Source organism: Diplodia seriata (genome assembly GCF_021436955.1).
Source record: "Diplodia seriata strain FDS-637 chromosome Unknown scaffold_6, whole genome shotgun sequence".
Lineage (NCBI taxonomy): Eukaryota > Fungi > Ascomycota > Dothideomycetes > Botryosphaeriales > Botryosphaeriaceae > Diplodia > Diplodia seriata.
The window spans coordinates 1,661,982-1,689,455 of NW_027117313.1; the positions used below are offsets into that span (position 1 = coordinate 1,661,982).

General features: G+C 56.0%; 6 protein-coding genes across 6 annotated transcripts; 4 read left to right on the forward strand and 2 right to left on the reverse strand.

Moving 5' to 3' along the window:
- Positions 1 to 125: 125 nt before the first annotated feature.
- SLS55_006408 (uncharacterized protein) lies at positions 126 to 2,448 on the reverse strand (the record flags this gene model as incomplete). Its single annotated transcript, XM_066777838.1, has 2 exons — positions 126 to 2,080; positions 2,223 to 2,448. The coding sequence occupies 2 exons, from the start codon at positions 2,446 to 2,448 to the stop codon at positions 126 to 128; spliced, it is 2,181 nt and encodes a 726-aa protein (XP_066631933.1).
- A 473-nt stretch (positions 2,449 to 2,921) lies between these two features.
- SLS55_006409 (uncharacterized protein) lies at positions 2,922 to 3,854 on the forward strand (the record flags this gene model as incomplete). The annotated part of the gene is made up of 1 exon (XM_066777839.1): positions 2,922 to 3,854. One exon carries the CDS (start codon positions 2,922 to 2,924, stop codon positions 3,852 to 3,854), a length of 933 nt encoding a protein of 310 aa, XP_066631934.1.
- A 3,804-nt stretch (positions 3,855 to 7,658) lies between these two features.
- Positions 7,659 to 8,155, reverse strand: SLS55_006410 (uncharacterized protein; the record flags this gene model as incomplete). Its single annotated transcript, XM_066777840.1, has 2 exons — positions 7,659 to 7,785; positions 7,842 to 8,155. The coding sequence occupies 2 exons, from the start codon at positions 8,153 to 8,155 to the stop codon at positions 7,659 to 7,661; spliced, it is 441 nt and encodes a 146-aa protein (XP_066631935.1).
- A 2,013-nt stretch (positions 8,156 to 10,168) lies between these two features.
- SLS55_006411 (uncharacterized protein) lies at positions 10,169 to 11,560 on the forward strand (the record flags this gene model as incomplete). Its single annotated transcript, XM_066777841.1, has 1 exon — positions 10,169 to 11,560. The coding sequence occupies one exon, from the start codon at positions 10,169 to 10,171 to the stop codon at positions 11,558 to 11,560; it is 1,392 nt and encodes a 463-aa protein (XP_066631936.1).
- Positions 11,561 to 13,633: 2,073 nt separating this feature from the next.
- Positions 13,634 to 14,917, forward strand: SLS55_006412 (uncharacterized protein; the record flags this gene model as incomplete). The annotated part of the gene is made up of 3 exons (XM_066777842.1): positions 13,634 to 13,828; positions 13,878 to 13,930; positions 14,086 to 14,917. 3 exons carry the CDS (start codon positions 13,634 to 13,636, stop codon positions 14,915 to 14,917), a joined length of 1,080 nt encoding a protein of 359 aa, XP_066631937.1.
- Positions 14,918 to 23,682: 8,765 nt separating this feature from the next.
- On the forward strand, positions 23,683 to 24,723 carry SLS55_006413 (uncharacterized protein; the record flags this gene model as incomplete). The annotated part of the gene is made up of 1 exon (XM_066777843.1): positions 23,683 to 24,723. One exon carries the CDS (start codon positions 23,683 to 23,685, stop codon positions 24,721 to 24,723), a length of 1,041 nt encoding a protein of 346 aa, XP_066631938.1.
- Between the last annotated feature and the right edge of the window lie 2,751 nt (positions 24,724 to 27,474).

Below are 27,474 nucleotides of genomic sequence, written 5' to 3' on the forward strand. Positions count from 1 at the left end.
GTATACATGTTGTATACGTTTTGTTTGTTCAGTCAAGACACCACATTGTGGAGACAGCACGGGGGACTTTGGTGAAGGAAGGTTTGCAGACGCAATATTGTAAACGAGGTTTTGAGACGTTCGACTCATCTAATGTGTATGGTTTGTTTTCTCCTCTCATTCTCTGCAAGGAGCTCGTCTTGCCCTTTCGCATCGGCGTAGTTCGAGAGTTTGGTCAGTCCGATTCGCTTGAAGTCTTGGCCATTTCCCAGCCTCTGCAGCAGAAGACACATTAGGTATCGCGACGTCTTCTTGACAGTCCGCTCTCCAAACGCCGCAGGCATGCAGTACAGGTCTGCTGTCTCTGAGAAGATATCGACATCGGAATCTGGGGCATCGAGATAAACGTTGGTATGCTCGCGTCTTCCCGTGGGATCAAAGAGCCCACCCGAAGCATCTTCGTCCAGCCACCAGCCGTAAGGAACCCCCCGGGGAAGCTCAAGCCTTCGAAGTTTGATTTTGCGAAGGTAGTTCACTTCGAGGTCGATACGCCCCTCGTTGTTTTCATTGCTGATCAATCCGAACTGGTATGAATCTCCGGTCTTGTCCCTGTGTGGCAGCCGGAAATCTTTAACCTTGAAGAGGACCTCGTCTGTATTGCCGTTTTTGTCTTTGTAATCTGTGGCCTCCCCGTAAACAATGCCTTGAGGGACATCAAGCGCCGCCCAGGAAAAGGACGGAGCACGCGTCGGGTCGCGCGTTGCATGGTTCTCAAAGATGCCATCTTTGAACACCGGTTCAACTCGCCACAGAAGCTGGCTCTCGAGGTGCTGATTCCACATGCCGGCGACGTATTCCACGTCCTTGAGGTGACTGTCGCGGATCAACTTCGCGATGCCGGACAGCGCGATGAGCTTGTCTCTCGACATGGACAACCTGGTTCTCGAGTAGACCTCCACGATACGCTTCCAGAGCTCATAGACGTAAAGGTTTTCTACTCCCTTGTCAGGGTCTTCAAATCCCTTCAGACGAATCTCGCGGAGGGCAAGGCCGTCCTCGTTTGGGTCCAAGCTCTTGAGCCTACCCTCTTTGACGATCTCTCCGAGCTTGACCTTGTACCGTGGAACTCCTTCCGAATGGCCTTCTGTTCGATCAGTCTCCGAGCACTCCCAGGCAATTTGGTTGGCGCAAAAATGCAGCACCCGCGGAGCCATTAGTCTCTCTTGCAATACCCATGCTCGCTTGTTGACGGGAGCGTTGTCGACCAAGTTTTCCCAGAAAGCAACATCGATGATAGTGCACCGCCTCAGATAGTCCCCTTGGCTCTCCATATCCTTGGGGGCCCCTCCGTCGCCATCGTTCAGCCCGGTTGAGAAATATCCCTTGGATCCGCCCCGATGGCCTGGAAGCCCGGCAAGGTTCAAGTTGATCTCGTCTTCCCACAGATGATCGGGCTGGCGAGGGAAGAACAGTCCCTTGTCACCATCCAAAGCAGCGGTGGCAGATATGTTGAGGAATGAGTTGCAATAGATGTCACCCATGACGCGAGACTGCTCGAGCCAGTCCTTTTCGGCGTCTTTCGGGTCATCTCCCGGAAGCGAACTCGGCTGCTTGATGCATATGGAGTCAATCCAGATGTAGCCGACTTTCTCGAGACGGCAGGCAAATAGGATTGCGTCGCGGAAGCTCTTGGTGAAGGAGCGTAGTTCGATGCCTTCGGTCTTGAACTTTTCTTCTGTCCGGCTGGTGAGTTTGAGCTGGCCTTGCACGCTTCTGGGTCTCCCCCAGCAGTGGCTCAAGGTGACGAATCTGTTGAACTTTTTGGCGCTGAGGGTTGCATGGTCCTCTTCGACGAGCTTGATTCTGGTGTGCTGGAGGTCGGAGTTCTGCGACAGGAAGGAAAACTTTTCGCCGATCTTGACGCCCTTTGCGGATCGGAGCTGCTGGATGTCTAGGAGGCGTGTTGGGTACCATTTGGATTCGACCTTGTTCCATGAATCGGCACACTTGCACTTGGAGATCCAATTGTGGGCCAGCTCGAAGACCTCATCTGACGAGGTATGATAGGATCTCGGTGTTCTCAGGTTGAAATCCTGTGTATCTGCGCTCGACGGAGAATTAGATGGGTTGGCCCGGGGTGAAGGGGTTGCACTCGCCTGTGGGTCGCAGCACAAAGGTCCTTGTGCGCTTCTTCTCCAGCATAAAATCCAGGCGATATTCGCCGCCATCTCCCCACTGGCCACCCTTGAGTTCGGAGATGCTTGCATCGATGCAGATGTCCTGGTCCTCGAGAAGATCGGTGTTGTAGCGCAGCTCATTGGCGAGTGCAATGCATATGGAGCAGCCTGCTTCTCGAGATCTCCGCAGCGTCTCGGTCCTGGTGTGATGCTTGAAGGTAAGATCGTATGTGCCGTTCCATTGCTGCCCGATGCCTCCGCGAAGCATGCATGCGCATATTCTGCAGAGCATGTTGCATTGGAGTGGAGGGGATGGGACGGGCTGCAGGCTTCAGCTTGGCTTCGCAACGTCTTTATACCGGGGCGGCTCCAGGGCTGCAGGGAAAAGGTGGGGTCGGACGCGCATCGTCGTTGGCGGGGCGCAATTGGCCATGAGTTGTTGCGGCGGAGTTAGTTGCACAGCGCCAGAAACAAACTGCGACTCGCTTCGTCTCGCGGCGTGACCCCTCGTCAGCCGCACCTGAAGCACGCTGACATCCCCCACCTCGACTGTACAGACCCGACGCCTCGCTGTAGCTATTCAGCCTGCACATGACCCGACGCCTTCTTCCCAGAAGAACCAATCACCCTCACGTGCTGTGCCTTGCTGCCTAGGTACTTCCAGTTGCACAGCCCCGCTACGCCCTGCACGCTCAGCCTTACTACACGATCAAAAAGGCCGCTCTCTCTCTTGCCCCTCCGACTGTGACTGTTACAACCCCCCAGATGGCCGGAGAGCAACCAACCTCGGAAATGACCACCTTCCAACTACCCGGCTGGGATCCGCCCGTCGACGTCCACCTCCGCCACGACGCAGTAAAAGACGGCCTGACAAAGGAGAGCGCCCTCAACTTCACCGCCTTCAAAGAATGGACCGCACGCCTCGGGGAGAACCTGGCCGAGCAGGTGCACTCCAGCCACACCTTCTTCGACAACCCGTGGAAGCTTACCGAGATCCTCGTCCACTCCGTCACCTTCTTCGGCCCGCGCATCGGCTTCATGACCGTCGAGGCCAAGCTGCGCCGCAAGGACGAGCAGCGCGCGCTGAGCCAGAAGCCCGGCAACCACCAGGAGCCGGCCGCCCTCGACCGGGTCGTCTTCCTACGCGGCGGCAGCGTGGCGATGCTGATGATCCTGCGCCCACGCGACTCGCGCAACGAGCGCTACGTGATCATGACGGAGCAGCCGCGCATCGGCGCCGGCAGCCTCGCCTTCCTCGAGATCCCGGCCGGCATGCTGGACGACTCGCCCGAGGTGCGGGGCAAGGTGCTCGAGGAGATCAAGGAGGAGACGGGCTTCAGCATCCAGAAGGACGAGCTCATCAACCTCACCGCGCTCGCCCTCGGCGGGACCGACACCCCGGACCGCGTGCGCGACGGCCTGTATCCCAGCCCCGCCAACCTGGACGAGTTCATCCCGCTGTTCGCGTGGGAGAAGGAGCTGGATCGCCAGGAGATTGAGGATCTGAAGGGCCGGTTGACGGGCGAGCGCACGCATCAGGAGATGATCAAGCTGGTCATCTGCGACTACGAGGAGATCTGGAGGAGAGGCGCCCGGGATTCGAAGACGCTGGCTGCGTGGGCGTTGTATGAGGGACTCAACAGGGAAGGCACGATCGAAAGGGAGCTGTCGAGAATACGCAGGGGGTTTTCCGAGTAGTGCAGCGCGGGAGATCGTTGTTTGTTCGAGGGAAAGAGGGCTGTCATGACGGAGCTACGATTGTCCATATACCCCTTTATGTTGACGAGAGAGATGGGGACTGGGAAACGGAGTCAAAGGTTTTGGGCTTCCTTGAAATGTCACTCGGGTTGATTTTGAATCTTCATTGCATGGTCTCGTCCAGCATGTGAACTCTGTTTTCTTCTTTTTTTCTCGTGCGACCCGAAGTATCCACATTCCTTGCGGGCATGCTGAACCGGGTTGTGACACAAAGCCCGGACTCACCCGGAGGTTCTGCGGGGTAGAAACCAGCATCAGGACCGGTCTCCAGGACTCATACTACCACGTTATCGGAACCATATGCGGGTTTTATTGCATTGTACGACAGTCACGAGGCTGGGAAGGGGGCTGTGTAGCGTGGCCGAGAGCACGCGGCATGACACAACGCGGGAATCACTCTCGGAGCCTCATCCCCCCGCCGAGGAAACCAACTGGGCAATGCTTACTTAGCGATCAGTCGCATGCACAACCTTGTCAGAAAAAGGCTCACATTCAGGGGCTAAGTACTTTATGTCTTTGGCGCACTTGCGCATCACCGCACACCGGATTACACAGTCAACGTGAGTCATTCCATGCTTTGCCTAGATACGGGGGGAAAGGCCTCAGACTCCCAGAGTCAAAGAAGCGCAAAGAAATGAAATGGGAGATGATGGAAAATATTATAAAGAGGCAACCCCGAACCAGCCAGAAAGAAAAAAAGAAATTAAGAGTTGGTGAGATACCAGAAAAAGTAAGAAAATAAGCCTGCTTAGATGGTGGAAGGAAATGAAATGAGATGGGGACTACAATCTCGTGCGTGCCTATTCATGCACTTGTAAACCCACCAGAAGACGTCCCACGCCTAGGGGAAAAGTGACCGTGGTCCCTTTCTTCATGTTTATTCCTCCCATCCGTTCGGGCAAAGAGGGAGTTGCAACCTCCGACGCGACACTGTATCTTCTTCCTGGCACCCTGAGAGCAGTGGCGCCTGCGATGCCTCGTCAGGTTGCTTTGGGCATTGTGATGATTGCCACTGAAGGTTTTGCCGCAGGCCGGACAGACTTTCGAACCGGGCGAGATTTGATCCTTGCTGTTGTAGTTGTAGTTGTAGTTGTTGTTGTTATTGTTGTTTTCGGTGTTGCTCTCGCTGCATTCGGAAATGAGTCCCAGACGTGGGCAATCCACCGTTGGGTATCCGTGATTGGGACAGGTGAGAATGTCGGTTTCCACCATATGGGGTGCGAGTGCACTATGTTCGGGTCTGCGGCTGTCCGGAGACATGGCTTGATAGAAGAGCGGATTGCAGAATGGAGTTGTCGCGCTATGGTATCCGGAATCCCTGGCACTTGACAGTGCTGGCGTTGCTGGGGTAGTTAAGCCTTGAGAAAAGCAGCCATTGGAGAAGTCTGACCCTGAGCTTTGACTGCCACTATACGGTGATGCTGATAGAATGGAGGTAGATTGATCATTCTGTTGAGACTGTGACAGAGAGGGACGATTGGGCGACGTTATGTCGACTGTAAGAGAAACACCTCTCTTGCGCGTGGGTGGATGGCGAGGACTTGGACGAATCATCACGCTCGAGGGACGATCGACCGGTAGAGTTGGCGCGGGCATTCTCTGAAGAGCGGTCGCGGGCTGAATGACAGCATCATGAGGTACGTCCAGCTCACAAGCCGGGAAACCATAATGACCTGGCAGGGGTTGTTGGTTCGAGTCCATTTCTAGGTACAATGGAAGACCCATGAGCTCAAGGGGTGATGGGTATAGCTCGTAGATTTCCGAAAAACCAGAAGCGTCGAGCTCCTGAGGGGGTTGCTCTGGCATGTTGTAGTGATAGTAGTCCTTCTCCTCCATATGGGCGTCGGCGACAGAAAGCCCAGCTACGGGTTCAGACATGACACTCTTGTGATTGTTCGGCCGAAATAGCTTATGGAGGATCTTCGACGCTTTGTTCCTTCCACAATTCTGTCTCTCAGTATCGACACGCTGTTGCTCGAGACTGCTTTCGTGTACACCTCCAAAAGGCGTCGAAAAATTGTCGGTGGGTAATTCTGCGTGAAACTCCGGTACGGCTGTATGACAATCGGTGGTGGGAGACTTGCGTTTCCGGTTGAAGCTGATCATAAAACTGCCGTTCTTGGACCAGGCAATCACTATTGGCATCCCTCTGTCAGTTGACGTCATATCAGCAATGTGGACCCGGCAGGAGATGACCTGTACCAACTTGAGCTTTGTCTGGCGGTCAAAGTGGAAGCAATGACCGTCGTTACCACCATACATGATGGTTCGAGCAGAGGATGAAGTAGTTCTGGACGAAGAGTGGAATCAAATCCGAGCTGCAAAGGAGATGGCAGTACCAGTGTGCTGAAGCTGCACGATAGCAACAAGAGAAAGGTGAGGCTTTATAGAAAGCAAAACAGCACGATAGAGCCGCCGGGCTTTCCGAAGCAACGACGGACGACGAGACGGCGGGACTCCATTGCCACCTCACCGCGCCTGTTTCTTGCTTGCCCGAAGCTGTGATCGAGTCCCCCGGGAGCCAGGATACTGTTGGCGATGCACAAGAGGCGGATTTGCGCAACTGCGAGATATTGTTGAGCGGACTCTGCGCATGTCCCCTGTCGACGCCTGACCTGCTTCGAGTCCCGAAGCTACTCTGCCACTGTACCGATTCGCTGTCAGTGTACAGCATATTAAGCATAGGGACTGATAGTGCAGATGGTGGCGCAGACAGGTGCCTCCCCTGGGCCACGTCAGCCTGCGACCGAGATGTTCTTCCAAGAGAATAAAGCCTCCCGATGTTTGACTACGAACCAAATAGCAGCAACGGCATGCCGCAATCTGGTATTATCAAGCGTTGTGTGACATCTGGGTAGCCGCAATGCTGCTTCCGCCATGGTTTCCACACCGAGGTATCATGACGGGACGGTTTGTAGGTGTCAGCCTTGCATTGGTGGAGTGGCGAAAGGAGGGGTGGAGGTTCGCGGCGGGTCCACGAAACTGAGACTCAAGAGATCCTGCCTTGCGTCGAACGGAAGTAAATTGCGCTATCGTGAGGCGCAAGTGAGGCTGTGCCATGAAGTGTGATTCATCTCAAGAGCCTAAGCTAAATCATCTGTAGTCCGCGTCAGTCCAAAACTTCGTCTTTGTGGGAGGGATAGTATCGGATACAGTGCCTGGGCTTTAGACGAGTTTTGCGCGAGGCTCATTTTTGGGACGGCCAGCCTCGCACAAAGTGGTGCTGCAGAAGGGTCCTTGGGCGATCAAAAGAGCAATCGGGACTCAGGCGGCTTCCGGGAGGAGCGTCCCTTTATCAACACAGAGAAGTGCACTCCGGGCCGTCACTTCTAAGCTAGAAAGCGCAGCACGAAGACATCAGCGCGCAGCCATGTAAGCATTCCCCGCTCAGCTCCTGGGGGCCAACTTCTCAGCTTCCTGCAGTCGCTGCTGCGTGCGCTGCTGCTGAAAAGATGGGGGTGAGGCGGGCTTGCACTTCATTGGCCAGCCACGCTCTCGATGTAGCACGATCGGCATCAGCCACTGACTGTTGTGTATGCCTGGCAGCGAATCTCTTTCACTCTATCTCGTGACATGTCAGAGCCCAAACGAGTGTTGATTACACGTGTTTACCGAGAAACAAAGATAAAACACGCAAGCGCATATGGATGGAACTTGTTGAAAGCACCGAAATCCATGGTTCAATTTGTCTTCAAAGATTTCTTCTCGCGTACCCTGATAAAACGAGCGTTGTCTCGCAGCTTCCTACAAATCGATCTCACTGCCAGGCCGAGCGATATTCAGACGCCAATGGTGGGCGTTGACAGGGTCCTTCTCGTAAACGTTGACTTCGAAAAACTTGTTGTGGCTCGAGCACTTAAAGTTTTTGTACCTTTGAAATGTTTTTAGCATTGTGAGCATTCTGATCAGACATTTGACGGTACTTACGCATTAAGCTTCTTGTAGTTTGCTGCAATGAGGTCCGACTCGGTGACTTCAACAAACGCTTCCTCGTCTTCTTCCCTTCCGGCGGCAGCGAAGTACCGCTTGCCCTCAAGAGGACCGAAGTTGACTTGTGTGACCATTTGGATAACGTGAGGATAGCCGAGGCTTGCGAGCTTGTCGCCTTGCTCTCCTGGAGACTGTGCCGTTGTCTCCCTGGGAAATGCAGCCCACTTCAGGAAGGTGGTGAACTTCCGCTCATGGCTGAGGGTTCTAGGCCGGTAAGGCTGGCTGTCTGAACAGCAGAAGAGGGTAGTCATCTTGAAAAGTACAAGATCAGTGTACTCTCGAGGTCAGGCAAGCTGGAAGAATGGGGCCCGGTTGGGAACAGAGGACTTCAATCACATTTTCTTGCAACAGCTTGTACTATTTATGTTTCGCCATCTCTGATAGTAAAAAAAGCTCTCCTGTCCCTGAATTGTTCTCATTGGATAAAGCACAGACCTCGCATTGCTGTGAGGCCTACCCCGTGGAAATAGCACCACACCCAATCACTCCGAGCATCATCTTCGATCGCTGCATCCAAGCTGCGCTATGCTTTGAGTAGAAAGTGTGAAAGGGTAGAAACGCCAATAGCAATGACCTTGTTACCGCTTGGTTGTTTCTCCGATCTGAATGTTCCGAAATTGCTGCAAGCCAAGTCAGGTGCTTCGTCAGCTTCCTGTGAGGCCTACCCTCGTTATCCGGCCAATCATGCAGTTTGCTCCACAACGTAAGCGAGGTCGCTTCAGCAGTTAAAAGGCAGACTCCAGGCGTCTTCGTTTCATTTTCTTTTCGGTGCAGAGTCAACGCGGGCCCGTTGATCGTGTCACTCTTTCCGTTGTTCTGCCTTTTCTTTCATCCTTGGCCTTGGGTGTTTCTTGTCGGTCATCGTTGAGGTTCCTGTGTCAACTCTCAAGATCCAGGAGTTTGACAGCGACAAGTGACATCTAGAAACTTCGCTGATTCATCTGAACATCGACACCAACACGAACACGGCATCGACCCGTTTTTCTTGGACCGGCGAAATTTTGACCCAGATCAAACTTCCGCTGAAGCTCCAGATCCTCGCCCCCTGCAGGATCCCCACGTTGACTTCACACACCCCAAGGCATATGTTTCCGCATCATTCGTCCCTGTTGAGGAGACTACCAATCTTTCACCACAACCACCACAAAAATCATCTTCAACCACTCAAGACCTTGCTCCGCAAGTTCCGCAGCAGGCTCAGAGCTCTGACTTAATCTGGTATTGTCCTTTGTGTTCCCGAACATTCGAGAAGAAAGGAGACCTCACGTAAGCCGTTGATTCTTTCACTTATTCAAGCGTGTCCAGTTGTTGACCCTTACTGCAGGCGGCACGAGAAGTCCCATACCAGACCTTTTGGATGCACAGTTGAAAACTGCCCCAGAAGGTTTCAGCTGAGGAAGGACCGAGACCGGCACATTGGGCAAAGGCATCCGGAAAAGGTACAGGGTTTCAAAGGGTTTCACTGCACAGTCGCTGGATGTAAACGGACCACTGAGCCGTTTCTTCGAGAAGACAATTTCAAGCGGCACATGAGGACTCAACACCCGGGTTTCTAGCTCGTCAAATGACAAGAAGGCGTTGAAGTGAGTTTTGCCGCTTTGGAGTGTCCGTGAGATGCATTGTTTGGTGTTTGAGCATACCGACCACCACGCCATTGTGAGTTCAGCGTGACTTTCGCTCACTCGAATGCGTGAAACCCCCTACAGCGTATTGCTGTGATCATGTATGTATGTATGACCAGAGCCCACCCTCACACCAGTAGGTGATGACCAACATTCTACCGTTGCCTTTTGGGTTCAGTGGACAGGAAACCATGTGTAACCTACCAAAACCCTTGCTAACTGAAAGGTTCCATGTTAGCGAAGAAGAGGTTGGCTTGTATCGGGGCACAGTCACGATCCGCGGAGAAGCACACTTTTACATATATAGAGCACCTTACGTAGAATTGGTCATATTGTAAGCAGGGGCGGAGCTGGCCGAAACCGGCACAAATGTCCCGCATCTCCCCACTTCGGTGATTGAAGTGATTGGTCAGGTGGTTGAGGTGATTGGTCAATTAAATAGCCGGCTCCCGCAGGGCGGCGGGGTAGTCTCACGACAACCATCAACACTACACTTTATTTCCCATGGCCTTGGTACATCAATCCTCCCGTCCCCCATACGGAGCTACTAATACCCTCCGAGACCCGGAAATTGAAAACAATGCCATATCCCAGCGATCCTGAACCGCGATATTGGCATATCCTGAGCCTTTGCACCTTCCCATGTCAGAACGATACGTTGAAGCGACCACGCTACCACAGGGGTCCTTGAGCAGCGAATACAAGCAAGACCGAGACGTCGTCATAAACCCAACCCCCAGCAATGTTCCCTCAACCGCCCCGCCTCCCGCGCCCGACGGCGGCTTCAAAGCATGGTCACAAGTCGCAGTCGCGCACTTGGTCATCTTTAATTGCTGGGTAAGCATCTCCCAGATCCTCCGCGAAAAGAGCACAACCCGCAGCTCACGCGCACGATCCCAGGGCTATATTTCCTCCTTCGGGCTCTTCCAGTCCTACTACACCGCCACCTTCGACGTCGCCCCGTCAGCCATAAGCTGGATCGGCTCCGTCCAGATCCTGCTCATCTACCTCGTCGGCACCTTCTCCGGGCGCGCCCTCGACGCAGGCCACTTCCGCGCCGTCACCGCCGCCGGCTTCGCGCTGCAGGTCGCCGGCGTCTTCGCCACGTCCGTGTCGACGCGGTATTGGCACCTCTTCCTCGCGCAGGGCGTGTGCAAGGGGCTCGGCGACGGCCTCGTCTTTTGCCCCGCCGTCGCGCTCGTCGCCACCTACTTCGCCGCCCGCCGCAGCCTGGCCATCGGCGTCATGGCCACGGGCGGCGCCACCGGCGGCGTCGCCTTCCCGCTCGTCGCCCGCCAGCTGCTGGCCCGCGTCGGCTTCGGCTGGACGGTGCGCGTCATGGGCTTCGTCGTGCTCTTCAACGCGTGCGTCTTCTGTGCCGTCGCGCGGGTGCGCGTGCGGTCGGCGGCGAAGAACATTAAACGGCCCCTCGTCGAGTGGGCGGCGTTCGCGGAGCCGGCCTACTCGCTCTTCTGCGCCGGCATGTTCCTGAACCTGTGGGCCGTCTTCTTCGCCTACTTCTACGTCGGGTCGTACGCGCGCGACGTGCTGCGCGCGTCGGACGCGACGGCGCTGACGCTGCTGCTCGTCATGAACGCCGTCGGGGTGCCCGCGCGGCTGGGGTGCGGCTGGGTCGCGGACCGGCTGGGCCCGGTCAACACGCTCGTGCCGGCCGTCTTTTGCGCGGGCGTGCTGTTCTTCTGCTGGATCGCCGTCGGCTCGCTGGGCGGGCTGTACGCGTTCTGCGTCGTGTACGGCTTCTTCGGCGGCGGCATCCAGAGCTTGTTCCCGGCCGCCTGCGCGAGCCTGACGACCGACATGGAGAAGATGGGCGTGAGGACGGGCATGTGCTTCTCGGTCGTGTCGTTCGCCTGCTTGACCGGGCCGCCGATTGCGGGCGCGTTGATACAGAGGCGCGACGGCGGGTATCTGTATGCGCAGCTGTTTTCCGGGGCGGCGATGATGGCCGGTACGTTGACGTTGATGGCAGCGAAGGCGTCGAGGAATGGGTGGGATTGGAAGAAGAGGATGTGATGTGGAGCCGTGGTATACTCCTGTTAGTGAGGATCGGAGGAACAGATCCGCGGAAAAGTGATTGAGTATTGAAGAGGCCGGCGATGGGAAGAAATCACAAGACGAGCGCAGAACTGTCGATTGCGAGGCTCCCGGATTTCCATCAGGCCGGAATATGGAGTCTCCATCTCCCCGAACTCGTCCTCACGCAGTTGGGTACGTGCTTCGAAAACCTCCGGAGAGTGAACTTGGCCATTTCTTTTGGCAAAGACCGGTACGATCCGGCGGATCCCAGGATCACTCCAGCCGGGCTCACGACAAGCAGGAGCTTTCGGTACCTTGTATCTCAGATGAAATCACTTTAGCTTGCCACGTCCGGCGACAACGTTGATGGCGCGGGTCCGTGGTGAGGAGGTGTCCGTATCGCTGAGCGGAAGAAGCTGTCAAATACCCCCCTGCCAATCGCTCCTGCCAACAACGTCTTCCCCGCAGATTTTTCGACAGAGTTCCCCGCACCTTACCGAACTCCCTCCACTTGTTCAACGCCCTCCTGACCGTTCCAGTCCTCTGCCAATTTCTGGATGCTCACCGTCACCGGCTTGTCGAATTCGGCCTATGCCGCTGTTACCTCACAGATGAGGTCTGGACCCGATCTTCCGCATGCTCGACATCTACCTGCTGCAGCTGCGGTACGTCTTCCTTCAACAGCTCTGGGAGCTGCACCCACGGTTCAGCGACAAGCTGGTCGTCTGTCCGCGGACGGCTGCCACGGCGCAACCCGGCATCTTCGACCAACGCCTCGACTACACCAGCCGCGACTGACTGTAGGGAGTGGGGCAGGCTTGGTCTGCCCCCATGTTCCTTACATATACGCCACAAATTCTGTCGAACAAAGAAGACCAGTAGCCTATATATATCCCACATGGCTGTGAATCTCCCACGTTGAACTGCTCCCTGCTCAACAGTCAGCAGGACGCGTGGATCCCGATCCTTACCCCAATTCGTGTATGACTACACAACGTGGCAGCCATGGTGCAGGAAAATTATGCATTCAACCCTTGGCAACCAGGTGTTAGTGGACGGATTCGTGTTGGTCGGCGGATAAGGCAACGGGGTTTTTGGCTGCCTTGCCAGCCTTGGACACTTGTGGAACACGCCCAAAAGCCACAGCTGAACATATGCGTCCCAAGAAAAGCAACATATTATCATGGCCAAGCCTCAGAACAGCCTCGAGCCTTGTTCTTTCTGCAAACCTGCTCGCAGCAGCCTGGATCCGCAAAGCTCGAGCGCTCAATCCAGCCCATAAGACAAAGCCGTGGAACAGTGTTCAGAGTTTTTTAGAACTCTTGCGTCCTCCGCAGCTGCATGTTTCCATCAAGTCACGAGACATGGCTGCATGCTTAGTTTACCCTTTATTTGTGGTTCTCTTGCTGGCCCGCACTTCAAGTGGACTATCCGTCGACCCCGTCGCTGACCACTGCGCACGATGGCACCATCAGTGTAGGTAGAACAAAGTCATTCCAGAGGTACAACTGCCATCTAACGGTCATGTAAAAGCAACGTTAAAGGACGGCTTCCTTTTTATCGACGGGGGAGTGGAGACGTTTTACTACAATGAAGGAAAGATACTAGGGTATAGTAAGTGTGTTTCGAAAGGCTGATTTGTGCAACAAACTAACATTTGAAGACCAGAAGCTGCTGCGTATTGACATGAGAGACAACTGGGACTGGAAAACCAACATCACTATCCAAGCACTCCAGAAGGCCGCAAACGAAGAGACAGGGTCTTACCCTCCAAGTCTTGTTCGAGGAGCACTTTTTGAAGGGCCGAGAAACCAGTCAAAGATATACACATACGGAGGAACCACGTTCCTTGGTAACGCCTCGTTCGGGGAACAGGATAGCCCGGCGTCCAATACCTACTCACTGTGGAGCTACGATACCTCTGCCCGTGTGTGGGACCAGTATGATGTTACAAAGGGTAGTCCACTCCGGCCGAACCGAGGATCTTCAGCTGAAGCGCCAACGCATGGTTTGTCATTTTACCTCAACGGACAAATAGATGCTGGCTCTTCCGCTGTCTCAGAGGCATCAATGGGCAACACTACGGAGTTCCTTGGGGGCATGATTGTCCTCAATACGGTCGATACCAGCTCCAAAAACCTCTCCACTGCCACCCTTGGCGACCCTCGAGTTGCAGGGGGGCTGCAATTCATTGACGCCATTGGGTCGAACGGTGCACTCATTGCCATTGGAGGACTACAGCGCAACGAGAACCAAACAGAAGTGGTGAGTGAGATTGACACGATCCAAGAGCCTCAAGTGACCATTGGTACAGATCACGTTCGATCACGTCCATCTCTGCGACGACTTTACAGCCAATTCGACCTGGTACCGACAGTCCGCCACGGGCGACATTCCACCTCCCCGCTCCGACTTTTGCATCGTCGCCGCCTCAGCGCCGGACAACTCCAGTCATAACATGTATACCGCCATCCCCTTTCACAACTTCGGTCCGGCACTAGAGCTGACACTCCAGCAAACAGCTACCTGTACGGCGGCATCGACCCCACCAATACCACCACCGGCCCCATCCTCTACGACGACATCTACATCCTCTCCCTCCCTTCCTTCACCTGGACCCGCGTCTTCGGCGGCGAAAGCCCGCGCTGGGGCCACACCTGCCACCTCGTCGGCAACCGCCAGATGCTGACCGTGGGCGGCACAATCGACGCGTTCGTCTACGACGTCGAGACACAAACACAAACCACCATCAACGCCAGCGCGCTGACGTGCGACTGGGAGACCAAAGGCGTGGCCGTGCTCGACATGTCGACGATGAAGTGGGGGTCCGTGTTCGACGCGTACGCCGCCGCGTACCGGGTGCCCGACGCTGTCGTCGGGGCGATCGGGGGCGGCGCGGAGGGCGGCGCGACGGCGACGGCGCCGGCGGGCGGCTTCGATGAGACTGTGGTTGCCGCCATGTTTTCTCCAAGGGTGGCGGCGACGCCTCCTTCTGGGGACTCGGGAGCTGCGGACACCGACAGCGGCGATGCGGGAACCGTTGCTGGCGCCGTTGTTGGCGGCCTAGTGGCTGTCGGCTTGCTACTGGGCATATGCCTCTGCATCCTCCGCAAGAAGAAAAGGGCGAGAGAGAAGGCTCGGGAGGAGGAGGACAGAAACAGAAACACAGAGGGATATCAAGGCATGGGATATCCCGAGTTCCCTGATGCATCAAGATATGAGCTCAACGGTCAAGGCCATGTGCCGGAAATGACCGGAGGAGCGCTGGCCCATGAAATTCACGCGACTGAAGAGCCGAGGGAGTTGGCAAGTTCGCGTAGGCCTTTCGAGCTTTCGACTGACCTCGGTCGGTAGGAATTTCCCAGTGTAAGGCTGTTCTTTTTGGCTTTTGACATTACGAATTACATGACTTCAAGCACGGAGGATCAGACCGGCGCGATAGTCTGCAATTGGTTTCTCCCGCCACTCCAATTTGCTTCCAAGACGTTTGTTTTGCTTCACCAAATAATCAAGTCCCCTCCCTCCTCACTACTCGACGTGACCTCCAACGCCACCATCGCCGCCGCTGCCGCGGAGCACGGCCGCCTTTGCCGATTTGCTTCTCGCCCCGCCCCCCGCGGCTTCGACACGGTGAGCAGCCTGGGCCCGCCGAAGAAGGCGGAGCACGGCGGACTCGGTGGCGCCGTTGGTCGGGCTGTTTGTTGGATGGGGTGGGGGGGCGAGGGATGGGGAGGTGGGGCGGCTGTTGCATAATACGGGGGCGTTATCCGTGGTGAAACCGGGAATGGAGGAAGAGGGGGATTGTTCTGGATGCGGCGGTGGGGGGACGGGGGCAGAGTGTGCAGGGGAGGGATGGATTATGGTGAGAGAATGTGAGGATTAGGGAGGAGGGAGGGGGGAGCTGAACGATTGTCGAGACCTGCGCGGCAGGCGCGGGCTGCTGTGCTTCGAGGCTTCTAGGCTGCAAGGCGTTTTCCGTTGTGGCAGGGACATGTACAAAATCTTTAGGGAGTGTGTGGACAGCCCATCCTCATTTTAATTTCTTTTTTTTCTCACGATCGTGAGCATGTTGTGCCACAGCTGAATACGATTGTGGCGCGTGGGGTCCCGGGGCCGATGGCTGTGCAGTAATGTGGGGGCGGGCGGCTATGCGTGATCTCCTGCGGCGCGGGTGATTGTGGGGCGCAATGGGCTGAATGCCAGGAACTTTGACAGATTGACGTCATCGTTTCGATGCTGGAAGTGACGAGCGATGTGTGCGAGGTGTAGGTGGCTGCCCATTCGTGCTGAGAAGCGGACCGCTCAGCACTAGATATCCTCTTCGAAGTGGAAGTGACGTCGATAGCTTTGTATTAGAGAGCCGATACAAGACACTGTGGAAGTAAATGGAGTTTGAATAAGAAAGCCGGTTGCCTGCATATAGTTGCAAAGGACTAATACCTTGCAGAGTCTGTAGACAATACGGAGAATTAAGCTATCTTTGCTAATATATACATTCGAAGAATTTTGAAACAGACGCTCAGAGCCTCCGCGCAGGAAAGTGAAATATGGCCGCCAGATTAGTCCCCCATTTGTCCACCAACTGCCACCCCGTTCTCCAAGCCACGTCCTATTAAAGTACCCCAAAAGAAGAAAAGGAGTCATTAGATCAACCATCACACACATAAGTCATCCATGAAACACGATCCTATCCGGCCTGCTCAGCACCAAGCCTCAAACCGCACTCGCCGTCCTCCTCATGCCACCAACACCAGTGCCCCCGGCACCGACAGTCACACCACCTCGTCTTCCTCTTCCGATAGATCTCGGAAGCCTGACGGTGAAACCGTGCTGCTTCCTCTCATGCACCCGCCTCGCGCAGTCTCGGGCAAACGTCTTCCCGCAAAGGCCAAACGAGCACGTCAGCCGAGGCACGTCGGTGACATCGCGGTTCGGACAGGCGAGCGAGAGGTGCCGTCGGAGGTTGCGGCCGAAGTCGCGTGGCTTGCTGGTGAAGGGGCGGTTGCACCGGGGACAGGCTGCGTTGCTGGTACGAGGTGCCGTTGTTTCGCCGTCGGTGTTGGAGGTATTGGGTGGAATAACCAATGATGATGGCGGCGATGTGGGTAGTAGGCGTTGTTGTGCAGGGGGAGGCCGGGTTGGGGCGGGTGGGGCAGAGGAGTGCGAGATCGGGGCGGATGGGCAGAGGGGTGCCGGGACGAGGGTTTCGCGGTTGTTGAGTCCGGCGGGTTGTGAGGACAGTGGTCGTAGCATCAGAGCGGGTTGAGCGTTGCCCGTCGTCGTTGGAGATGGGTTGGGGGAGGCATCGGAGAAGATGTTCGAATAAGAAGGAATGTGTTCTGATCTAGATAATCCAGAGATGTCGGGGGACAAGACATAGTGGTCGCTTTGCTTGCACGGCCTCATGTTTTCAGGTGACCAGGGGTTTATGTTGTGGCTGAAGCGTGCGCTCGAGGGATTCAGCTCGCTTGGTGGATTGGATGAGAAAGGCGTGTCGAAAGCTGGAAAGGTCGAACTGTAAGGGGTAGTGCGATAGCCTGATGATGGTGTCGTGCCAGTGAACTGGCTTGGTACACCAGAAGATATGCTCTGCCAGGATGGTCGTCTGGAAGACGAGATGTTCGTTTGAATGTCGTTGGTCTGCAAAGTGAGCGTAGGATGGCCTGGACTCCTTGGCCGACCGTTCTGTAGAGGAGAGCGATAGGATTGAGAGACAGTATTCATATGAGAGAGGCTCGGGGGCTGCGCCGGGGGTGCGAGGTTTCTCTCAGACTGAAACTGAGCTTCGGGAAGAGTGAGTGCGCGATACGGAGTGGGCGACAGAAAGAGCTCGTAGTTAGAGAAATCATTTGCGCCACCAAGGAGGAAATTGTTGAGATGGTTTGACGCTTCCATTGTGCTAGGGCTGACAGCGTCGTGAAACATACTGGGCTGACCAGCATCTTGGTCGGTCGGCAACTCAAGGGAAGCGCCGACACCAGCAAGCTCTGCCAGTGCGGATACACATCCATAGGATTGCGACGTGGGTGGTTCGATTGTGTGGCCGGGGTAGAGTTCGGGACAGTTGTACTGAGTGGGTAGTTCATGCCGGACAGACTCCTGACTATTCATCTCTACCGGAACGTGACTTTGACGGTCTGGGAAGATCGGCAGGTTGCGAAAGTCAGGACGTATCTTCAGTTTAAGTCTCCCGAGAAGGCGGCGACAGCGTCGGCGGAGTGGTGTCGAGTTAGTTTGGGCACAGTTGTCGTGAGGAGATGGCACCCGTGGTTGAACAAAATGTTCCTTGATAGGGGAGCGTGGCGATAGAGGGGAATGAGATGAGAAGCTGCCTGGGCTTGGAGTGCTTTCAGTTGCGGAATCCCAGGACGTGCAGCTGATCTTCTCGTCCGGGAAGGCCGAGGTCGGCGAAGAACAAATCGACTGAGGGCAGGGCGAAGACGTGGTGTGCTGTGAGTGGCTCCCTAATGTGGCTGTTGTTTGCCCGGTGAAAGAGTCGGCTAACGGAGGTTGAGTACCCGTCGGTGAGCTGTTTTGACTTCGGGTTTCCTTCGAGCAAATACGGATGAGCGAGTGCTTGTGCTCGATGGTCGTGCAATCGCAAGCGCAGTTACGACTCCGATCGACAAGACTAAGGCTATGGTCAGCCCAGACCATTAGTCGGAGCCAAGATACGGGATGGCTCATACCTACTGCACGGAGAACAGCGTGGGGGTGACCTTTTGATGCATACTGTATTAGAGTGGGAGCGGTCGCAGACGAGTTGTACAGCGGGCTGGTACCTTGTGAAAAGCGAGAGGATCCAGATGGGCAGTAAACGAGTGTCGGGTTTATGGTATATGAGCGTCTAGTTCTTCAGGTCATCGATGTCGGTGTACCGCTTAAGTCCCTCAACGATGGGTAGGGCGGCGGCGGCGGGACGGCGGCGGGACGGCGTGGACGAGTGCCAAGTGAAGGGCGATGCTGCCGGGACGGAACCCACGGAAGATGGTTAAGGCGCTCGCCGCCCTTCGGTCATGGTCTGTAGTCCTTCAGGACGACGGCACGGCTGGCGACGACCCAATCAAAAGACGAGGCGGGAGTCCCAGCAGCCTAGATGGAGATGATCGGAAGAACCGAGAACCGTCCCTCGAACATGGTGCGAGTATATGAACCACACCTGAAACTTGTTTTCCGATGAGGCTGATGCAGTTGCCTTATTTCCCGGGTGGTGATGTGGCGACTCTGCACCGCCTCGTGGGGGTTGACGGTAGGGTGCTGCCTGGGGCTCAGCAGGGGGCTGGCCCCAAGTGTGCCTTGGGAAGAGGCATGGTCAGGTGCAGCCGGTGTGACATGCGATGCGGGTGACGAAGGACTGCAGTGGAGCATCAGCTGGCCTGGTGAATCAAGTTGGTTTTGGCAAATGGACGGCGTAGTGCAAGTCCGCCAGCACCGAAGGCGGCATTTGATCTATCGTTCAGTGAGCGCGCATTCGGCATCCGCGGGTGTCGCCTCACTGTTCTTTCTGCATCCTGGCCGGATGCACAGGCCCGTAAACCGGTCGGTAAGAAGAATTGATATGGCGCGCGGCTCGGCTTGGGGGTATCGGTCGGCAACGGGATGCTATGAATGCTGAAGCTCGGGAGCCGGCTCCTGTTATACATCAACTTTTCCTTTGGCCCCTCACTCATGCTATGAATAGAAACAGCAACCGGGTGACGCTCAGCTCCCCATCGGTCGAGACATTACACCTTCGTGGGAAGCATGTGAGCTCATTGCCGCCCTGAGGCTGCGTAAGCGCGCTGTCATTGGCTCGCTTATGCTGAAGCAATCAATGTGCATGAGATTATGTGGGTTGTTGGCGTTGTGGTGGGACGAGTTAACCAAAACGAGGTGTTGCCAAAGTCAGTCGTGAGCGTACTTCACGGCTTCTTGGGCACTTTTCCCATCAAAAGACACCGTTGTGCTACAGAGAGAACGTCATTCGATTGGCGGTCCGTGCTTCCTTACCTCGTGTTGTTAAAAATCCAGGAAGGGCTGGCTCTGTTGTGTTCAGCGTTCAGCTCGTGCGACTACCCCGCTCGATCGACACAAGGTAATTTATTAGCCCAAGAGCGCCACGCAAACGCAAGGGGTTTGGGCTGGTGGCGACAACCGTGGAAGGCCAAGGCAGTCTTCGTCAGTCCCTCTCCGCCTTCTTCGTTAGCCGCTGCCTCGCCGCGTCATCGTCCTGGAATGTCACTTAAGTTCTGTCGGCCTTGAAGTCCCGCGGCCCCTGATTCTGAGCCTGCAGAGTAGTTACAGTGGGTGCTACTTCGGACACCGCAGACCTGTTCCCAGACCGCTCAAGTCATTAATGCTGGAAGATTGTTGGCGGCGCAGCTGCCAAGATCCTTGTGATCCCGTAAGTATATCCACAAGAAAGATCAATGAGCAGATTGTCTTCAATTGAACTGGCTCCGCAACCATGGCCCGGCTCAATATATAGCAGCCCTGGATGTGAGAGCAGGTCAAAACCGTCGATCCGGCTCGCCCCGCTGTCATCTGTTCCTGCCGCTCTGACCGTTCCGCTCTTTGAGAAACCATCCGCTAGGCTAGCTGCGGATCGGGCCGGCGTGGACAAATCAGACAATTCCTGAAGGTCATGATCACCCTCCAATGAACACCCGTTTCATGGATATGCTTATGTGTTGTTGGTTCCAAGTACGTATGTACGACGGACTTCATTGGCCGTCAGGATGCGAACGCTGTCCAGGGAAATACGGTTCATCTTTCGGCGGCTCGTCCCACCACCTTTGAAGACTGTACGATCCTTTGTTTCCGGAGACGTCACCAGGCGTTGTGTTGCTTGTTTTCGATGAAGCCTGTTGGCTGCTGGAATGCTGAGTTCCAGACTGCCTCGGCGGATTGGAGTGGGAGTTTGACTGCTCAACGCTTAGCTACCATTCAAAGGAATTACCCGGCCAACTTCAATTGTACTCTTACCTTTTGCGCGCTGCTGCGGGTTTTATCGTTGTAAGACATGGCGAGAGATTACAAGTCTGGGATGATCAAGTCGGCTAACCGTTGGTTGTAAAGCTGGAGTAGTAGTCGGTGGGGTTGGGTTCAAAAGGCAGACAGTATATCCAGAGGCGCGCGTCTTAAAACATAAGCGGAGGACGCAGATATTACCAATACGTCCCTCTGCAGTTGTGGACGATCGGGCGGCGGGACAACTGGAGCTGATGAGGAAGCTGGCGAATAGACAGACAACGCACGAAGGACACAATCGATCCTGACATGATAGACTTAGACCGCCGTTTGCTCGATTGACACGTATTCGAGCTGTCAAATGCGGTCACCAGACGAAATGATTGTGCATGGAGTTGTGGCTGGAAGAAGGCATTGGGTTTCATCCGCGAATATCCCGGCCACCGCTTACCAACGCTGTCCAAGGGTCTGAGGTTCCGATAGCCTGGCGTATCTTTCAAGGGTTTGGCAGAGCGAGCTGAAGCATGACTGCTACACAGGTGCCCTTTGGCAACTGAGTTGTCTGGATCTAGCCATTCGTTCACCCGTGCAAGGACTACTGTGGCCAGCCAAGTGTAGTGCTGCCTGCGTGTTGTTGATCCTCATAACATCCCCATGATCCGCGTCGAGATTGACACGAGGGATCGCTCGGTGATTGTCGGCGATTGGAGGAGTAAAGATACCGGGTAGGGAAGATTCGGAATCTGCAATGCAGGGAGAAGGAGGTGAAACGGCACCAAGGATCATCTGCCATTCCTTCACCGACCTATGGATAGAATAAGCAAATTCCGGTGAGTGTTGCGGCTCTGCTGTGTAAGGCCATGTACCGGAGCGGCTGATCTCTAGACAGGTACCCGAATCTATCCGGCGCCAGGTGTCGCCCTTCCGCTGCGAATACATCGCGGCCAGGCATTTCGTCCTTTCAGCCCTGCGTTGCCCTTTGCTTGGCCCCGAGGCTGCAAAGGGCGCAGGATCGGAAACGTAGAGCACCCAATCGTCGGGCTTCGGCATGCCGGTCTACGCACACAGCAGAGCGCAACAGCAGCAGCAGGGCCAGAAGCGGCGTGTCCAGCGGTGACATGCATGGTTACGCCATCGTCGTGATCAGCCGACTGAAATTCCAGGCAGCCGTGGACGGTGACAGGATCCAGGTCCCTTCCTGCAGCAGGACGGCATCTGGGGAGATTGCTGAAGCGTGTCGATGGAAAGGTTTGATGAAAGCAGCAGAGATGTGCGTGTCTGGCCTCGTCGATGCCCTGTTGACGGGCGCGGGTGCTGTGCCTGCCGCTTCGCTCGTATTGGCGCTTACGCTGCGCATGTGCTTGATGCAGCCAACGCAGCGCCGTGCCACTCGCCAATGCTGTCGTGACTCTTTTCCGGGGCCGTTAGCTCGTGCCGATACTGTATGACCGCCGCACGTGAAAGGAATTTGCGGCTCTGCCAGGGTTCGATGGAAGAGTGTCCGGAGTTGGCGTCGCTGTGTCCCGAGCCTGGCCGACTCGCTTGACGACATACCCGGCGACTGCCCCGCGTCACTCAAGAGGAAGTGTCGATCTCGCCATCCGCAACAGCATGGAACCCCTCGCCGTCGATACAGCTCCCTCTCGCAGCCGATGGCTAGCGCGAAGAATAGCAGAACATGGCGTAACTATACCTTAGCTCGTTCTTAGAGAAAGAAAAAACACGTAGGTAGTTAAAGCTATCGTCCGGACGTGTATGTAGAATTTTTAATTCGACATTCTCGTCCGGACGATAGCTTCAACTACCCATGGCATGAGCAAAAAACAGATCCACGCTTGCCATCGGCTGCGCGATAGAAGGAGCTGTACTATGATGCAATATCTCGATGAGGCAGATGCGGGTGGGGCTCCACTCTTCTGTCACCGCTGGGTGCTGCACCGCTGGGTGCTGTCACCTGCTGAGCGTGGACAAGGCAGGCGCGGCCGTGTCTTTTCCCGCGCTAGTCGACTGCCCAGTAGCGCCCGTCGACTAGCGCCTGCCACCCATTGGCCGCACCCAGTCCCTCCTTCCATCTCTTCCCCGGCCCTCCTTCCAGGCTTCCGTCCGATGTCAGGCCGGCGGACTCCGAGGTCAGGCCGGCGGACGTATAAATAAACAGCGACCCCCCGCCTATTTCTGCGCTTCAGCTCTCTTCGCCTCCGGCTTAGATCAAGTGTAGTATCTGTTCTTTTCAGTTTAATCTCTGAAACGTCTCTACGGAGACATCAAGATTAATCTTGTTTTTGGATCTGGGGTGGTGGCCGCTGAGCTTGCTCATGTCATCTCCCACAGTGTCGCCCGTATCGCACTGTTTCGGGCTGACGCGACACTTTTCGTTGAGTTTCCTGCCTGGCGCAGGATCTTGAGGAAGAGATGCACATCGACTGTTTCACGACTGGCGCTCAGGATGGCATTGCTGTCTCGTTGTCTGCATTCCGCTGGCACAGCGGGTGACGAAAGTAAATTCGCGTCGGCGCGCCTCGCAAACCAACTGTCGTCTCCGCCAGCTCGACACCTACGCAGTCGTACCGCCAGCTAAGCAGCTCAACTGCATTGTCTTCCATCGTCAAATCAGAGGTGCCGCCGTCGCATCTACCTCCGGCTGACCAGACGGCGACTCAGAGGCGACCCAAAGCCGACCCACGCGGTGACCCAGAGACGATGGGACCCACTCTACGTCTCGACGCAACCTTCTTATCGCTGACCTGCTGTAGTTATAAGCCCAAACGCCGTCCGTCCTTTGCTCGACCTACAACTGCCTCGAGGCTCAAGCGCACGATGGCCGTCGTCACCAGCTACGCTTCGCCTAGCTTATTCGCCCGCCATTCGTCCGTCATCCGTCCTATATCCGCACCTCTCAGCCAGCGCAAGGTTCACCAGAAACGGAAAATGGGTCTTACTGTATGCTCGAACGGACGAAAGGATTTAGAACACGCTGGCTGTATAGCCTTAAATCCATGGCCACGGCTTAACTCCGTCTGCTCGTACCACGGGTCTTACGCTCATCCTGATGTATAAATTTCATCTACCAACCCGTACCAGGGACGAGATTCACATCAGCATTGCTTGATTCCCCTTTCACAATTGAAAGCTCACTACACCTCTGTCATCCTGACTTAAAAATCTCAACCATGTCTGAACGCATCACTCCTTACGCGCACCTTCATACAACCCCCGACGGGCCCGGAGATCAGAGACCGACAGCTCTGCAAGTTATCAAAGACGAAGACCTCGTTGGCAAGTGGACCAACAAACGCATCTTCATCACAGGTGCCAACCAAGGCCTTGGTCTCGAAACGGCGCGCGCCTTGCACGCCACAGGCGCAACCCTCTACCTGGGCGTGCGCGCGCTCGCCAAAGGGGAAGCCGCGCGCGCCTCTATCCTCTCCACCTCACCCAGCAGCAGCCCTATCCATCTAATCGAGCTCTCCCTCGACTCGTTCGACTCCGTACGCGCCGCCGCCGCCGCCTTCCTCGCGCAATCCGACACCCTCAACATCCTCATCAACAACGCCGGCATCATGGGCAACCCCTACACCCTCACTCCCGACGGCCACGAGATCCAGTTCGCCACGAACCATCTCGGCCACTTTCTGCTGACCGCGCTGCTCCTGCCCGCACTCGTCGCGGGGTCGACTTCCGCGTTCGCCAGCCGTGTCGTCAACCTCTCGTCCGCCGGCCACAAGGTCCACTGCGACGGCCAGATTGACCTGTCTGACCTGTCATGGGCGCGCCGCGGCTACAATCCGCGGAAGGCGTACGGCGCGACGAAGACGGCGAACATCCTGCACGCAAACCGTTTGGACGCGCTGTACAGCACCAGCGATCGCCCGGTTCATGCGCTCAGTGTCAATCCGGGTGGGATCTTCACCGGCATATTCAAGAATCTCAGCGAGGAGGAGATTAAGGAATATGAAAAGTATCGCAAAATTTTCAAGAGTCCGGAACAGGGCGCCGCGACGACGGTATGGTGCGCGACGGCAACTGCGCTGGAGGGAAAGGGCGGCTTGTACTGTGAGAATGTTGGGGAGGCGGAACCAGCGCAGATAGATGAGGTGACTGGCACGTGGAAGGTATTTGATATTACTTATGCGCCGTGGGCGAAAGGAGATGAAGAGACAGAAAGGCAGCTTTGGGAGATTAGTGAAAAGATGGTAGGGCTGCGGGAGTGAATGGGCTTGGGGAAACCGCCGGAGAAAGGCTTTTGCTGCGGCGAGGTGAGACCGGTGGAGTTTCCTATGGTGAACTGGTTACGAAGGTGAGCTACTGAGGGAGCACTTAGTTGGGGGTGAATAGTGGAAAAATGTCAACTTCACTTTCTCACCTACGCTATTCACATCGCTATTCACATCTCTTTTCACCTCGCTTAGCAAGGTATAAATACCTCCATCCCCCGCCTCTTTCAAAGTTTCTTCTCTTCCTCTTAACTCCCCACAAACTTGAGCCAGCACCACAAGCCCTCTACGCCCGCTACAAGACCATCAATTTCAGCTTCTTAAGCATCGCTACCACCGCAGTCAGCTCGGCCTCAGCTCTTCAGCAACCATGGATGGAATCCAAGATCATCTTAGTGCAATGATGCTATCGACTGCAGATGATGATCCGGCTTCACCAACATGGAACTTCTCACCTGATCGATTCCATGTCATCGACCATGTTTTCCCCGACCACCAGGAGACGCAACTGTCAGCTCGCCAACAAACTCAGCAAAATTGCAGTGGCCTTTCGCCATTCTCTTACTTCCTCCAAGAACCCCTACAAGACCACCTTGCGGAGCTATACAAGTCTGAACAGCACGTCCAAAACGCGGCTCAAGATGCTCCCATGACAGATGCTTCCATGACAGATGCTCCCATGACAGATGCTCCCATGACACCACCGAATTGTTTCGCTCAAGGATACTACCAACAAATGTCGGATAATCCAGCCCCGTACAACTATCTGGAGACAGTACAGTCAACATGGCCTGGCACCGGTGTAGAAGGATGCCACCCTACTCTCCAGCATCCGACGTACGCACAGGGACACGGCTACACCTCGTTCTCATCCGGCATTCCACCAGCAGCAGCGTATCCGCCTCACCGCGCTACAGACTCGGGTGACGGGGTTCCACTCCATCACAACCATGACCACCACCATGACGTCACCCGACAGCGGACGCGACCCAACGCCAACCTCGCCATCGCCATTGTCTCGCCGCCGCTGCCGGCGCCGCTGCCACTTCACCACCCGCAACCAATCTCACCGGTATTTCCGCGCTTCCTCCGCTCACCCTCCCCCTCCGCTTCACCGCCCTGCCTCTCTCCGGCCTCGTCGTTCTCCCCCTCTCCGTCGCCGCGCCATTGGCATCCTTCTCCGTCCTACTCGGCCCACGCGGTCCCTCAGCCCACCACACCGGTTTCCTGTGTAAACGCCACGGAGCGAGAATTGGAGCTCGACGACCCCTGGTCGTTGATGCGGAAGCGTTGCGCAACGCGCGAGGAAGACGACGACGCAACGGACGGACGACGCTGTCGTCGTCGGATGAATTAACGTGGGAGGAGCCAGAGAGCATGACGAAAATCGAGGGGCACTAGCGCGAGAGAGCGCAAAGATGCCGATGGACCCACCCGTTGGGGGCAGAGTCCGACTTGGCTGCTGACGGCGGACGACAACTTGGTGCTTTTGAAGGAGGATGACCTTGAGGGAGGAGGGGCGAGGAAGGCGTACGGGACGTTGGTGTCGCCGTTTGGCCGGGCGGCGTATCGGTTGCCGTATCATTCGGTACCGCTGGCGCATGTACATAATGCGGACGTGCCGTCATATCTGGAAAGTGGTGGTTTGGGAGTCTAAGAAATGGCTGGGTGGAGGAAATTTCGCTGAAGAGTCGGAGCGTGGCAGGCGAGAGGCAATGCGGCAAGAATGGAACGGAGCCAGAGCGGTTGAAGCATGCCTTTTATTTTGGGGGAATGAGATAACATGAAGAGACAGACAAAAAAAAAATAGAAAACCCAAACAGTAGCACTCGCAAAAACAATCCCAAGTCCCAACATCAAACCCTCACGTACCGTCTACCAGACAGAGCAGGAAAACCCCAACAAACCTTCCACCCCATACCCCCCCCAGCTCACTGCCCCCCTCCACACCACGCCCCCGGCGGCGCCTCCTCTCCCCCCTCCCCCTCCCCATTGCCACATTGCACCGCCACCCCATCGACGCCCCCGCCGCTGACGTCGTCCTGGTACGTCACCTCGTCGCACCGGTAGCCGACGTCCCGGCCCTCGCGGCAGAACAGCGCGCAGCAGCCGCTGCCCTGCTGGTCCCAGACGTAGCTGTGCGCGCGCCACGGAAGCGTGACGTTGGCGGCGGCCGTGACGTTTTGGGCGGCGCCGACGAAGGAGGGCGAGGCGTAGAGGGTGAAGTGGAAGGGGGAGGAGGGGGTGGTGGGGGTTGCGGTTGCGGTGGTGTTGGAGGGGGTGTTGGAGGCGGTGGTGGCGGTGGTGGGGTTGCTGTGGGTTGGGCGGTTGGTTTAGCGTGGGCGAGGGCTTGGTGGGTGAGAGAGAGAGAGGGGAAATGATGGAAAGAAGAGGTGCTTACGGTCTCGCTGTTACGGTAGCGGTGATGGTTGCGGTGGGTTTGTTTCTCGCTGCGAGATGTCCGCCTACACCGCCGCCAATTGCGGCACCGATGAGGAGGAATGCGAGCAGGGTGATGAGGGCAATATGGGTAGAGGCACAGCCGAGAATGCGTTTGCGGTGTTTTGTGGAAAAAGGTCGTTGGACAGAGGAGACTTCTTTGTCGTCCGATGTGACCGTCTCGGGGGCGGTGGTGGACCAGGCATGGGCGACGGGGTATTTGGGCTCCTCGACGTAGAGCTCAGGAGCGTCAATGGCACGGTTCTCATTGTTTCTGGCAATGATGGCGGGGTCGCTTGGCTTGTCTTC